Source organism: Heterodontus francisci, chromosome 2, assembly GCF_036365525.1.
Source record: "Heterodontus francisci isolate sHetFra1 chromosome 2, sHetFra1.hap1, whole genome shotgun sequence".
Taxonomy (NCBI): domain Eukaryota; kingdom Metazoa; phylum Chordata; class Chondrichthyes; order Heterodontiformes; family Heterodontidae; genus Heterodontus; species Heterodontus francisci.
In genome coordinates this window covers 39,149,625-39,165,674 of record NC_090372.1, presented here as the reverse complement: position 1 = coordinate 39,165,674, position 16,050 = coordinate 39,149,625, and the positions used below count along the sequence as shown (strand labels likewise).

The 16,050-nt window shown below is 44.4% G+C and overlaps 1 protein-coding gene across 2 annotated transcripts in view; it reads left to right on the top strand.

Annotated features, from left to right (window-relative positions):
* Nucleotides 1-16,050, top strand: part of LOC137383813 (E3 ubiquitin-protein ligase RNF144B-like) — an 84,918-nt gene that overhangs the window by 52,475 nt on the left and 16,393 nt on the right. For both annotated transcript variants that reach the window (XM_068057069.1, XM_068057077.1), the window contains exons 4-5: nt 4,401-4,461; nt 10,058-10,268. In XM_068057069.1, the coding sequence (XP_067913170.1) occupies nt 4,401-4,461; nt 10,058-10,268 (272 nt within the window). The remainder of the gene's footprint in view (nt 1-4,400; nt 4,462-10,057; nt 10,269-16,050) is intronic.

The following is a 16,050-nucleotide window of genomic DNA, read 5'->3' as shown; positions in this document are numbered from 1 at the left end:
TTTATTTTTAAAAAATTAGATTCTCCCCTCCCCCCCCCCCACCCCCCCGCTCCTCCACTGTTCTCTCCTCCTTGTCCGAAGGCATTGAATCCTAGTTTGACATTGTTCCAATCACATTGTTCAGTGCTGCACTCAGGAAGCCAACATAAGCTTGCAATTAATTAGCCAACTTTATGGAGCAAAATGTACCAAAGCACTTCACAAAGAGGAAGTGGACACTAAGCAGAAGTTGGGAATTACAGGAAGTGATGGAAGGTGCAGTTGAAGAGATTTGATAGATTTTGAGGCGATAGAAGGTGAAGAGAGATGTAGCAAGGAACAATGGGTTTCGGAAGAGGATGAGCTGAGAGATGGGTTTGGAGGAGGTTGCAGAGGTTAGGTGGAACAAGGCCACGGACAGAACAGTCATTTTTTTAAAATTCATACATGGGAGTCACTGGCAATGCATTTATTGCACATCCCTAACTGCTCTTGAAGGTGGTAGTGGTGGTGAGCAAGATTTTGAATTTAATGCACTGGGGTCCAGACAGCTAGTGTGGGGGTCAGTGAAGATGGTGGTGGATAATCAGCAGAGCAAGTGATGGTGGATCACTGGATGAATTGAAGTTTGTGTCGAGTAGGGTTTGAGAGGCTGGAATGGAGTACATTGGAAATGTGGAGGATGAAGGTGACAAAAGTAAGGATAAAGCTTTCAGCAGTGGTAGGGACTGCAGCAGGGGACTTTAGAGGTTTCTTGTTGGTTCTTCACTTATGAGTCTAGGCAGTGAATGCGGTGATGGGTACAATGGTATTGCATCAGGTACAATCCACACGCACACTGACCAAGGGCTTGATTTTTACATCAGGGTCAGGAGCCTAGATAATTTCCAGATCCTGACCCTGTTCCACAACTGCATTGCTCATGCTTCAAATGTAAATGTCCTTATTGGGCCGGCGGCGAACTTGGCACCTAATTAGTGGCGCTGAGCATAACCAGGAGGCGTGACATGCCTGCACAGTCTGAGTAATAAAGGCAGATGGCAGCCACGAAGGGACCAGCGGCTGCCTTGTAAAAAGAGAGCAGGCAGCACCTCGGAGGGCGAGCAGCCTCATCGAGCACAAATGTGGCCAAACTGAACAAATGGAAGGTAAAGTGAACTATCAGGCACAAGATCCCCCAGCTCCTGAAATTTTTCAACATAAAAAAAAACGCTTTACCTTCTGCCCACTTTGAACCTGACAGCTTTGCACTAACGTGCACCAGACTGTTGGCAGTTGCTACTTTGAAAATTGCCTTCTCGCCCTCCCCAGCCTGTTAACAAACTCTTCAAGGAGCTTAAAGGGCTGTTACTTGGATGCAAACGAGTTTCCCGTTTTTTTTTTCCCCCTCCCGCCCTCGCATTGAAAATTGCATTGCGTTGCGGAGGCAGCGAGATTCAGTGCCATCCTCCAGGAACGTGATTTTCAAATTGTGCCCACACCATTCCCGACACCAACAGCAATTGAAAATCCTGCCCGGGAGTCACTGAGTAAAGGTAGGAATCTGGGCACTTTGTTTTTCCTCCTCCCTATTTAATGCTATAATTATGAAGTTTACAGACACCCTTGTAATTGTGGTTTCAGTAATGGCTAGTTGCCATGGTAATTTGGCAGCCACTTGTTTAATGATGGTTTAGCAGTTCATAAGCAACCCATTCAAATGTGATGCCACAGGGTGATAGAGCATCCATTTCAAACAAAGAGGAAATGCTATTTGTCCTGTCATGTCCCGTCTCAAAGAAACATAGAAAACCATTGCCACAATAATGCATTACTGCTAAAAATACATCCATTTTAAACACTGTTACAGCCTCCCACATTCTCCTTAAATCCAGTGAATTCCCTGGTACACGTTTCAGTTTTTACAAGAAAAGCACAACATTTATAAATAGAAAGAAATTGCATTTATATAGCACCTTCCACAAATTCATGATGTTCCAAATTAGTTCACAGTCAATGAAATACTTTTTGAAGTGGTATGTCACTATTGTAATTTAGGGAAATGGGGCAGCAAATTTACACACAGGAAGATCCCACAAACGGCAATGAGATAAATAGCCAAATTATTGGTTGAGGGATAAATATTAGCCAGGGTGCCAATGGGAACTCCGCTGATTTGCTTCAGAAAGTGTCATGGGATCTTTTACATCTGTCTGAGAGGGCAGACAGGGCCTTGGTCTAATGTCCCAACTGAAAGGCAGCATCTCAAAGTGCAGTACTGCCTCAATATTGCATTGTAGTGTCAGTCTAGAATATATGGATGGTGGGTGTGTGTGGGTGGATTGAGGTTATTTGAGCTTGAGCAAGCGCAGCCAAGCCCCTTGCATTTCTTACTTTTATATCTGTAGATACACACATTGTGGCAGGGATCAATGGATAGTGATTCTGCGTGGGAATTGTTTTTCCGGTTCTTAACCCAAGGAAACCGAGGCCAATGCTAGTGCCATACCTGCTCCCCTGGCTAAAATAAGCAAACTCAAACCGAGCCAGCAATTGAGCCTCTTGCTCTGCATAACTTAGCACACCAGCATTCTGGTGACTTCCTTCAGCTATTTCCACATAGAAGAATAATTGCCAGAAGTAGTTTTTTTGATTAAGGATGCGGATTTGTTCTCATTTAGTTTTTTTTTGTTTTAAAAATGCTAGGCAGCAGGTTTTGTAGTTAATATATCCCACAAGTGCTGGAGCCAATCCCCAGCCTAGCTGTGCTTCTCTGCCTATCTCTTCATGGTTAATCACTGGCTTTGAATGCAACCCTGAAGAGGTTGCAAAAATGGTGATGCCCGTCTGGCGGCCAGTTTAAAAAAACACAGGTACATCTTTTGTACAAATGAAGCATATTGTTTGAAGGAATACTCGAGAATAAGGCTACTAGTCAACCTTTTTTAGCATTCATTGTCAGGATGTGGCTGGAAGGACCAACATTTATTGCTCATCTCTAGCTACCCTTGAGAAGGTGGCAGTGAGCCACCTGCTTGAACCTCTGCTGTCTGTGTTGCAAAGGCATTTCTGCTGGGTAGGGAGTTCCAGGATTTTGCCCCAGTTACTATGAAGGAATGGCAATATATCTCCAAATTGGGATGAGGTGTGACATGGAAGGAAGCTTGGTGCTTCCCATGCACCTGCTGTCCTTGTCCTTCTAGGTGGCGAAGGTTGCGTGCTTATATCTGGGAGTATTCACTTAACACAAATGAACACAATAGATACAGATTTAAAAAAAACTTATGATTATTAAATTTGATTTACTCATTCACTTTAACTGGAATCTACAGAAGTAATTTGTAACTGTCATATCATTTTCCGAATAGGGAAGATGACGCAGCATGCCTTATGTAATTTTTCCTTTATGTGGGAAGGGGTGGGATTGCTGGTTTTGCTGTGGGAATAGGAGATACTGGCCAAAAGTCAGCTTTTCCCATCAATGGGAGTGTGCACATCATCAGAAGTTCAAATTTCTGCCAAACTGTCTTAGTCCCAGCAGCCACAATTCTATCTGTCTAGTAGCAGGGAGAATACAAGGCAGCAGTATATGGCATTGCCTTCTATGACTAAGAGGCTTAGTTTCATTAACTTAATTGTTGTAAAATAAAAATATTTATGTACTCTGCACTGCTAAGTTTCTTCCCTGCTGAATGCTCAAATATAAGCTCAAATTGTGGCCCAAAGATTTGTTTTCAGCGAAATTGAAGCTTCTAGCTGGCCTTACCTTTGCTAGTGCTAAAAGCAAATAAAATGCTACAAAATGGCTGCACTAATAGCTCAGCTGTGTAGGTCGATGAGTAGCCAAACCACATGGACCAGGAAGGTTCCAAGTGTGATCCCTGGGTCATGCCGAGTTGACTGGTCTCAACCAGGGTGAGAATAGATATCTTGGTGGGGATTTGGATTACCCCTGCTGGCAAATGGGTCCTTTTGCTCACCTCCTCCTCCCTTGCACACATGGAACAGTCTATAGAGACTCACTGTTATGGTTCACATATGAACATTTGGCATTTGGATGAGGTACAACAGGGCAACCAACACCTATGGAACTGTACCTCAACAGGAAGTTAATGACCTCCAGGGCAAATGAGGAATGCAGATACTCAGGAAAGGACTTTAAAAAAAAATCTATAAATCAGTATATGACATGCTGATCTGTTCCCCTTATTGGAGACCCAGTAGTATCTCCGTACTGTTGGTTCTTGGAGATAGCAACAACATATCTACAGCTTCATCACTAGAAAGTGGCCCTACTCACTGGTGACAGCCGACGGAAAGAAAATCAGTCGCGGAGTGTTTAAGGCATATTTTGAGTTGCATGTATGTCTATTTATAATTTTTATTTAAAGAAAACACTTTTCAGGTCTTGTTTAACTTGTTTTATTTTATATTTGTTTCAGATTGCATGTTTAGTTCCAGCTGATGTGCTTCAGCTGTACCAGAAACTGAAATTTGAACGAGGTGTGCAACCTTTTTATACGCAACAGTGCTATGTCTTGGTTTCTGCACTGGGGATGCTATTGCTTCTGACTCTCAACTATTGCAAAGCAGCATTTGCCTGATCAGTGTGTCAGCTGGGGATGTCAAAGGGCTATTTTTTACATTGTGACAGAAAAAAATCATTCACATCTTCAACAGCTCAGAAAACTAATCGAGAGATGGCTTGTTTGTGCTTTGCCTTCCTTTCACTCAAATTTTCCTTTTCCTTTCTCTGATTCCTCAGACATTTTCCTGCACTTACATTGTTAGCTTCTTGCATTCTTGTACGCTAGTCAATGCAATATATCAGACAAGTGGTTCCTCTTCAGACCTCGATGCAAGGTAAAATGTGGTCAGATTGTCTTATGCATTCAGTCATGATTTACATGTGAGACTGGCCAAAAAATTCACAAAATTGTCACCAAGTTTCTAAGTTAATTATAAGAATGAAAGGAAACATAAAATTAGAAAAGACAATCTTGTCAATCCAACTCACTCCTTCCACAGTCTTTGTGCACCTGGTCCTATCATGGACTCTTCCCCAACTACTTAATCTCCTTCCACAGTCTATGTGTAAAAGGTCATATAGTGGAATCTATGCTGACTGCTTAATCTTCCACAGTCCATTTACATCCAGCCATATCACAGACTCTGTACCAACTATTTAATCTGCTGAGGGAAAGTTCTGTGCAACTGCTCCCTGGCCCCATAAAGATAATCAAGCGAAACTGCAGCATATCCATCCATCCCCACATCTCCACCATGGCTGCTTGCTTTCAATATATAATATCATTTGCCCAAGAAGCCAGTGCTTTCAATAGTCCAGTGAAGGGGGAGGTCACTGCTCTCTGTGGAGGGAGAAAAAACTCTTTTATAATGGATGCTTGAGGAAGTATAAACCAGTCTGTGTTCGTATTAGAGAAGTGGTAAGTCTTTGCTACCTTTTCACATGAATATCAATGTCCTTTTTGTTCCAGTATTGTACTAAATAATTTACCTTATCTACTGTGAGTTTTTCTGACTCTCAGTAAATATCAGCTACGTCTCTCCAACTCCTCTGAGTAATTTTTCTAACCTATGTATCCTCTATCAAATATCCCTACGACATCTTTGAAATAATACCAGCACCACAGAATCCTCTGGATGTTTTTACAATCTATTGGTTGACACAGTGCTCGGTAAATTTGTTCAAGTGAACCTGGAGTGCAACCGAGCACTCCTTTCTCAATGGATTAAAAATCTGTTATTTCCCTCTGATCAGCTGTTAATTATGACACCATATACCTGCAATATTCCCACCCCAATCATTAATCCTTCAGCATGGACATTATCACATACCAATGACATGGAGCATGCAGGTCATTGCCGTGGCATTTGCTATTATCAAAAAAAAAGCAAGAGCCCAAAATGATGGAGGGGAGGAACCTTCTAAAATATTGGTACATTGCATAAAGCTTAAATTTCTTGTGTCACATTTCCTGTCACACACTCCCTGTAACACTTTCCTCATCACCCTTTCTAGATAACACTTGTATATATCATGATTGGAAAAAGCTCATCATATTAAGTGAACCATGTAACAAGAGCATTGCCCTTCTTCACATGCCCCCTTTCTATAGACAATAGCTTATACTTGGGAGGGATAGAAGTTTCTCATTTTATGCCAGAGCTTCTGCTAATTGTATAAGCCATTCTAACTTCTCTTTTTGTTATAATTGCCTCTCCCAAGTGAATTTCAGTGCAACTGTAAAATATCCTCCCAGGTATTGGGAGTTTTATTTTCCATTGACGTTCTTGAACTTCTTGTTGCTCCCAAGTCTGTTCTCATCTTTTCTGGAGCTCCATGTTTGAATCCCTTTTAATCAGGTTTCTGCCCCTGCCACAGTACTGAAACAGTTCTTATCAAAGTCATTAATAACATCCTGTGTGACTGTGACAAAAGTAAGCTTTCCCTCTTGATCTTTCCTGATCTGTCTGTAGCCTTTGACATGGTTGATCACACCACTCTCCTCCAAAACCTCTCCCACAGTCATCCAGCTGTGTGGGACTGCTCTCACCTTACTCCATTCTTATGTATCTAATCGTAGCTAGAGTATCCGCTGCAGTTGTTTCTCTTCATATTTCTGCATCGTTACCTCCAGTGTCCTCCAAGGATCTATCCTTGGGCACCCACCACCACCACCCCCCACCCCACCCCCGCCATTTCTCATCAACCTGCTGCCCATTGGCAACATCATCCGAAAGCACTGTTAGTTTTCACATATACGCTGACAACCCCAGCTCTACCTCACCACCCCCTCTCTCCTCCATTGTTGTTAAATTATCAGGCTGCTTATCCAACATCCCATACTGGATGAGCAGAAATTTATTCCAATTATCTATTGGGAAGACTGAAGCCATTGTTTTCGGTCCCTGTTCCAAACTCCATTCCCTTGCTACTGATTCCATCCTTCTCTCTAGTAACAGTCTGAGATTAAACCAGACTGCTCGCAACCTTGATGTCATGTTTGACTCCGAGATGATGTCATGTTTGACTCATTTTCACACCACCATTAAGACTGCCTATTTCCATCTCCATATTGTCGCCCAACTTCACTCATCTCATCTGCTGAAACCCTCATTCGTACCTTCATTACTTCTGGACTTGACTATTTCAGCAGTCTTAGCTGGTCTCCCACATTCTGTCCTCTGTAAACTTGAAGTCATCCAAAATTTTATCTTGCACCAAGTCCTGTTCACTTATAATCCCTGTGCTTGCTAATCTATATTGGCTCCCGGTCAAGCGAGATCTTGATTTTGTTTTCAAATCCCTCCATGGCCTCGTCCCTCCCTATCTCTGTAATCTCCACCAACACCACAACTCTGAGTTATCTGCCTTCCTCTAATTCTGGCCCCTTGAGCATCCCTGATTTTAATCACTCCACCATTGGTGGCTGAACCTTCAGTTGCCTAGGCCCTAAACTCTGGAATTCCCTCTGTACACCTCTCTGCCTCTCAACCTTGCTTTCCTCTTTTTAAAGAAACTCCTTAAAACCTACTTTTGGCACAGTTTTTGGTCATCTGACCTAATATTTGTTTATGTGGCTCGGTTTCATATTTAATTTTATAATGCTCTTGTGAAGTGACTTGGGATGTTTTATTATGTTCAAAGTTATTGCTGTTGAAGTTTTCTATTAGTTACACTTCCAACTGCTTGCATTCATTACCCTTAAAATACCACACACTTCACAGAAAGTGGAAATCCAGTGAACTCCTGTTAGAATTTTGGAAACGCAAATAAAAATTATTCTAAGCAATTGTGGCAACACATAACCTCAATTTTCAGACGATGTGAAGACTGTAGTCAAGTGGTGCTCTTTTCTTTTATTTGAGCCTCTTGCATCATGATAGTAACCCAACAAAGCTACTGGATGTGACCATGTGCAGGCTGCTTTGGGAGGAAGCTAATGATATATTATAATATCCCCATCATCTCTCATAGTCAGCCACATTAGGAATAAACAACAAACTCAAATCATTCACAAAATTGAAATAACTGGCCAAAACATATGATAAATTTTTAGAACTTCGAATATGGAAAAAGGCATTTGGTCCATCTAGTCCATGTGAGTGGATAGACCTAATCCACTGCCTGACCAGTTTCCTTAATCCCTTTATTCCCTTTTCTTACAATCCCTTATCTAACCTATTCCTAAATATTGACACTTTAATGATCTAACATACTGATGTCTGCTCTATATTATTGACAAGAATGGAAAATGTTCTAATTGGCATCTACATATTCTACCTGTGAATTATCACTTTTGGAGTGTAAGGCAATGGTATTTTTATACAACCCAAAGACATAAGAGGGTAGGTTTTACTTGGTGCAAATCAGGATTTCAACTGTGGAGGTCCATGAGCACTGCAGGAAATAAATGTTTGGAGAATCTTGTGAGGACTCAATGATCTTTCCATCCAAATCCCCGATGTGCGCTCCAGGTGAGCGGAGTTCTGCATCGAGAGCACACGCTTGTAAAAGTTATCCTGTGATACCTCAACCAAACTCCCTTTGGACGTGTTAATTGAGATTTGCTATCAATGAATCCCCTCTCCCCGCAAAGTGATAATTCTCCACAAGGTTGGCCTAGTAGAGGTTTATGGGATTGGGTTTGAACAGGAAGCCCTTGTCTGTTGTTCTTTTAAGCATTGCCTCTTCTATTTTACTTGACAGTTTCTTTAATGATCGCTTGTGTCCTGCAGTGAGATCTGCTATCCTGTTCCACTCTGGTTAAACAAGGATGTCAAAGTGTACAGTGTACACTTTTGGTAGTGTTTTCCCAAGATTGTGCTACTGTGGGTCAGTTCTCAGGAAATCCCCTTTGAAATGAATGGAATGGTAATGGGATATGGGCGGCTACATCATGCCAGTGAGAGATTATGAAGGAAGAGAAAACCAAAAATTGAACTGAACAACCTGTAGCTCTTTTTTCCCCCCTGAGAGTGACCTGGTAGATGTCCTTAAATTAAAATTATGATGGGTTCAATAGGGTAGATACGGTGAAGATGTTTCTACTTGCGGGGAGTCCAAAATTGGGGGCCATCAATATAACATGGCCACTAATAAATAAGGAATCCGGGAGAAACCTCTGTATCCAGAAAGTGCTTTGAATGTGGAACATTCTAACACATGAAATAGTTGAGGCAAATTGCTTAGATGCAATTAAGGGGAAGCTAGATAAGTACATGAGGACGAAAGGCATAGAAGGATAGGCTAATGGGGTTAGATGAAGTAGGTTGGGAGGAGGCTGGTATTGAGCATAAACACCAACATAGACCAGTTGGGCCAAATGGCCTATTTCTGTACTGTAAATTCATTGCTTTCTCTTTTGGCACGAATTCTTATTTATAAATATGTAGAAATAAAATGTTACACAAACTTCAGGAGAGAGTTTGTTTCAAAGTGAAAGCATTCCCCCTTCAATTTTCTTGGCCCTTTTAAGTCGTTGGCAATCTTCTGATATGCCAATTAGATTGGGATCTGAAACTGATTAGATTATGAAATAGGTGATGTAGAAAAGAAGTACCTTGATTATTTAATAAGAGACCAGTGGCACATTGATCTTTGTTGGATGTATAGGGTAGATTTTTCTGGTCCCGTGCCCTAATGTGCGGGAACATTTCAGCACAGCACGTATAGTCAATCATGTGGGCTTCTTCACAGAAATGCGTCCCTCCAAGCCTGATTTTCTCTTTAGCAAGGAAATTCAGACACCCAGGGAACAGAACCAGGAAAATCCCCACCAATAAAATTCCCAACAAGAGGTAGTTGATTTAAAACCAAACATTTTGTAATTGTTTCACTGAGGTTGAGATTAATATTCATGCCTAAACCCTTGGGCCAGAGGGCTACCCATTCCACAACAGCATAAATTTAAAAAGAAACACCATGATAACATTAATTAGATGAGGGAGAAACTAAAGTAACAGGTTATAAAATCTAATTTGTGTAATGTCAGAGGGTAGGGTTGAAAATATTTAGCAGTCAATTATCAATGGTAATGAGAATTCGCATGACGTCTCTTTGTTTTATTTTTAGAAGTCCATCTGGATCCCTCCAGGACATGGTGCCCCGGAGTTCAGTGTCAGACTGTATGCCAGATTGATGTGGCTGATTCTCACCAGGCTGTGCCAGTACAATGCCCCTCCTGTCACATACAGTTTTGCTCTGTCTGCAAAGCCAGCTGGCATCCAGGGCAAGCATGTCAGGAGAACCAGCCCTTCATGCCCTCGAAAGCAGAGGATACTGGGTAAGAATTATGACTCATGAAACAGCAACCTTTCTGTTCTCAGAATGAGCAGCACTTTGTGTGAATCTTTAACTTTTTTATCCCTTCCAAGTGCCTAACATGAGACCCATCCATGGAAGTCATTGTAAAATGAGAATAACAGTGTTTTATTACAGTGTCACATCCTATGATTCTACGTACCTAGCCTGTGGGTTTTTTTGACATGTTTATTGGAGTATGAAACACAAGTAGGTCAACCGCGGCGAACACTAAATTAACTGGAAAATTACTTTTCATATCTGAATCAAAATTAAATGTAGCGATTTCAGAAGAAATAAAGAAAGGTAGGTTAAATTTGCATGTCTCAAAAACATCGCAAAGTGCTTCACGTACAAGGAATTAAGTAGAAATTGCAAAATGGATTTGGGCCACTCGGCCTGCCAGTTCATGTTGATGTTTATCCTCCACACGAGCATTAGTCGCATTCAGATGTGCCCACATCCCTTTATTCCCTTCTGAAGTGTGGTCACTATTGTCATATAGGAGAGAATGCAAGTTCCCCTCCAAGCTACACACCATTCTGACTTGGAACTAAATCGCCGGTACCTCACTGCTGGGTCAAAATCCTGGAACTCCCTTCCTAACAGCACTGTGGGTGTACCTACACCACTAGGACTGCAGCGGTTCAAGAAGGCAGCTCACCACCGCCTTGTCAAGGGCAATTAGGGATGGGCAATAAATGCTGGCTTAGCCAGCAACGCGCTCATCCCCCGAACAAATAATAAAAAAAAGGTAGTCATTTTGTTCAAGGCAAGATCCCACAAACTGCAGTGAGATGGTGACAAATTAAACTATTCTTTGGTAGTATTGGTCGAGAAAGGAATGTTAGTCAGGTCACATAAAAGCTCTGCTCTTCTAATAGTGTCGTGGGATCTTTATTATCTACCGGGATAGCCAGAGGTTTAACATATCATCTGAAGTCAAGCCCCCAATATTGTAGCATCCTTTCAGTACTGAAGTGTCAGTGTGGATTGTATGCTGAAGTGCTTGAGTGAAGCTCAGATTTAGACTATTGACATTTGGATTTGCCTTTCTCTTTTTGTTTAAAAAAAAATTGTATGTGGTAGGATGTTTTAGTAGATTCTATTAATATAATTTTGAAATTCATTTCCATATTTGGTGGGTGTCCCTTTGTAGAAGGGGAGTTATTTTGTTTTGTGAAAAGAACCATTTTAAATAATGTTTCTTTGATTCCCACATGGATAAATTTTTCAATGTGCTCAGAGATTATACTTCAAGAAGTCAATATTTTTGGGTATGGTGGCCTGAGGCCTGGTCTGCCCAGTGTGCACTGGACTTAAGACTATGTTTTTATGTAAATGAGGGTCCATTCCCATAATGCAACTGGAACATCTGAGGTGCTCTACAGACCCTCAGTGCCAAAGTAACACTGACAATTTGAGGAAGGCAAGATTATAAAATAAATTCTATTTTATGGTGACCCTCTCCTCTACATGGAACAGGTACTCCAGTGAAGGGTGGCTCTGCTATCTCCCTTACCCCTTCTCTCTCTCTCTTTTTTTCTGTCTGTCTGTCTCTCTCTGTTCTACTACGTCTGCTTTGTGAAATACGATGGTTTCAGCAACCAATATTGTTTTTTTAAGATCAAACCTACACACAGCTTTAAGTGCAGCCTGTGGCCTTTTAACAGCAGCTGGTGCCTGTTAACCTGACCAGGTGACAGCAACCCCCATCCAGAGCATTATGTGCTTCACGCTGGGGAGCTATATCATGATGTGGTAATGAGTGACCTTGCATTATAAACCTAGGTCAGATCGTGGCTGCAAATGGCTCCTGGGTTCATATTGCCACCCAATACTCTTCTTTTTTTCCCCCCTTGCTGTACAATACCTGAGAACTTGTGGGGCTGAATTTTCATTCCAGGATCAAGACCCCAAGGTCAGGGCCACTTCCGGGTCCCAACCCTGCTCAATGTTGCTGCCGGACATCCGATGCTATTTTGAAGGAGGTGGCCAATTAGTGACCTGCTGGCATGTTCGCTGTCCAATTAGGGGCGTCGGATGGGTTAAGGAGGCGGGATATAGACATGGCGGGCCCGATTTTAAAAGGCACCCAGCAGCCATAATTGTGGGCACTGCTATCCTGAGCAATGGCAGAGGCTGGAACGCAGCAGAGCAGCAGCATGGCATGTACCCGCGGAAGGGCGGTCTCACAATTTGCTGACAAATCCCTGGAGATGCTGTTCGAGATGGTGGCAACTCGGAGGAGCATCCTGTTTCCGGAGAGCGGCAGGAGGAGGCCAGCCAATCAGACAAAGCAGGCATAGATGGATGTGGCTCAGGAGATGAGGGGCTGCAGTGTGGTTAGCAGGACATATGTGCACTGCAGGACACGCTTCAGTGACCTTCTAGGGTCTGGCAAGCTGAGTGGAATGTGACACCTAGATGACAGGCCTCCAGTTCAGGAGTCACCAGCACACCTATAGGCAAAACAGCCTGAGGGCACATAGTACTCAGGATCAGTGAGGATATGTGTGCCCAGGGGCACTCCTGACCTTTGGGCAACACTCACACCACCAGCACTTGTGGAGAAGGTGATACTGGAGCCGTGCACATCACGGCTGTGGTGAAGGAGAGCACCATGGTCTTCACTTCCTCGCTTTTGACTGTGCAGAAAAGAAAAGCCCATAACGTGCAAGAAAGGGTTTGCACCAGTAGTGGAGTGGCGCATCTCACTATACTGCCGGCCCTGGAGGAGGAGGCCCTTGAAATTGCCAGGGTGGCAGCTCGACAGGAAGTCAGTGAGTGAGAGATGGGGGTCCATCCTAGACAGGGTGAAAGCATGTTACCATTTCCAGGTGAAGGGGATGGAGCACCGATACACTCACCTCGGTGGGGCCTCGTGTGTTTTAGAAAGGCTGGCATAAGGTGACCAGCACTTCACATGTGAGCAGGAGGAGGTGACGGAGGCTGCAGCAGCTGTGGGCAGCCCCTCTGGGAGGGTGGAGGACAGCTCCAGCTATGCTCAGCTGGGCAGAGATGCAGAGCCTCGGGGGTCACATACAAGGGAGGGTCTTTCTGGAGCAGCAGTGGGAGACGTATGCCCAAATATCTGAGATCCCCGGGGCAGTGTGGAGTCTTGGGCGGAGAAAAGAGGAGTCTATTCGTGAGATGTGTTCCGCAATGTCTCAGGCATATGAGTGCATGAGCTCCTCCATTGAAAGAGTGGCCAACCTCGTGGAGATCTCTACGTGACATCACACTGAGTGCATGCCACAATCTGTGGCATTGATCGGTCAGATGGCGCAAGGATGCCTGGATGAACAACCGGATGCCCCCCAGCTGCTGGTCCCCTCGGACATGCATGCATGCCATGAAAGGGCTGGGGCAGGCAGAGATGATGCTGAGAAGGCCACCCCTCATGGGGCTCTTCTTCATCAGCTGCCCTCTTGGCCCTTCTGATGGAGACACCATCTATACAGCAAGCCCGCATGACCAAGGCTGCCCCTGCATCGATGCAGGCGTGACAATGCCAGTACTGGCACAGTGCCACCAAGGACTGGTGCCAGGGGCATCTCAGCCGCACACACAAGCGAACAGCCTACCTCCTCTTCTGCCTCAGCCACAAAGGAACCGCCCTGTGGGAGTGACTGCATGTGGACGGTGCTGCGTCGGCAATTTTACTTGGGTGTTCAGTCGGGTGACTTTTGTAATGCTTCTGTTCACTTATTAACCCTCAAAGTAATGAGATGGTTCATGGGAGCACTCTGATTTGTGTGATCGCATTGCTTTGAGAACATTAAGGCACTAGCATGTTGACGTGGATGTGCGATGCAACGGTGCATGGTCGGGGACACTGTGTGGCTGATGGTGACGTGGCTTTCAGGTATTGTGGGAGACCAGCAGACATGTCTGCATGGCAGGCATTTTGGATGTGGCCGCACCTTGTGGGAGAGGTGTAGTAATGAGCCAAATGCAATCCAGGATGTGCCGTCATTTGGAGATGCATGCCTGGAACAGTGCAGCATGAGATTCCCTGCCATCCTGGTCAATGGTTTGACATCTCAGCCTGACCTCTGGAAGGTCTTGCAGTGCAGGATGACCATACTGCACCATGCCTTTCTCCTCCTCTTCTGAAGACATGTACCACTCCTCTGCACTATCTTCATCAAGGTCCACACCCTCTGGAGGGCCATGTTGTGCAGAGCACAACATGCCACCACCATGCGAGGAACCATTGCGAGAGCATAGTGGAGGGCACTGGAACTACGTCTTCAGGATTTTGATGGTCTGTTCAATGGTGGCGCTTGTGCTGAGAAAGCAGCGGTTGCAGTGACTTTGTGCCTCCGTAATAGGATTGCGCAAAGGTGTTACCAGCCATTTCTTCACTGGATAACCCTTGTCCCCTAGCAGCCATCCACATAGTATCTCTCATGGCATTCTCAGTGGTGACACCTGTGATAGCCTCAGGATGAAGGCGCCATGGCAACTGCCAGGAAACCTTGCAAGCACCTGCAGAAAATGCTTGTGGTGTTTGCATACTATCTATACATTGAGGGAGTGGAATCCCTTCCTACTGATAAATGCCCCTATGTCCCTTGGCTGCTTCGCCGGGGCCTTGATGGCCACGTGGCTCTATTCAATCGCACCTGCAACTTGAGGAATCCTGCCTTGGAAGCAAAGCCCATGACCCTCTGGGCCTGAGTGACCCCAATCAGTCTGGAAGGCAATGTACTCCAATGTTCCCTCATACAGGGCATCCATCATCTGATGCAATGATGCTGCTTGTGAGATGCCACACAGGTCTGCTGCCACCCCTTGAAAGGACCCAGGGGCAAAGAATTTCAAAGCCACTGTTACTTTCACAGATACTGGCAGGGCCGAAGGTCATCCTCCACGAGGACACACAAGTCAGCAATCAGTTGCCTCAATAGTCGCAGCTTCTAACATGGCCAGGAGGCTGAGTCTTTGGTGGTATGCCCTATGGTGAATGTAGCGCCTTTGTGCCCCCCTGCCTCTCGGGTATCACCTCTGCATCCCTCTGCACCAAGGGTTTACATGGGTTCTGACTCAGCTTCTCTTCATCACTACTCGATGCCACCTCAGGTTTGCTGAGTCTCTTGTCCAGGGATGGCTTCACTTGCCATCAGCTGCATGGAATAGCTGCCTGGACTCCCTGCTGTGTCCCGTTTACCCATGCAAGTACACTCCCTACAATTACCCCATTGCCTCCACCTGAAACTCTCTGTGAGCTCTGCTTACGCAATGACCGCTGTGTGCCAATGCATGAGTTCCTCCCTGCTTATTCCATTATTTATGCAGTGTCAGGAATGGCTCCCTGCGGTGCAGCCACCTCATCTCCTTGGATGTGCTACTGACCCAACGTGTTTCCCATGCATAGCCTCAAATCTAAATCAGCCCTGCAATGAGTTCTTAACTGGCTTGTAAACTGCCTCAATTGACCATCTGACACTATCAGGTGGGATGCCACGCCCCCGCCCCTGTGAAGATGCCTCAACCAAAATTACTGGGAGGCAGGAATGCGTTGGGAAACTGGCATGCCTCTCAGTGCTGCGATTTTCCTGGCTCGCCCGCCTTTAAACATGCCTCATCCTTGGAATGAAAATTCAGCCTGTGGTGTCTATAAGTCCATTTTCCTGGATATTCTCATGATGATGCTATTTGCCTGAATTTCTGGCAGTCTGTATATATAGTCCTCTGGCAGTTTAATGTAGCTATGTATCCAATTCTTTGTTCTTTAGCAAATGACTAAGAAGGAATGC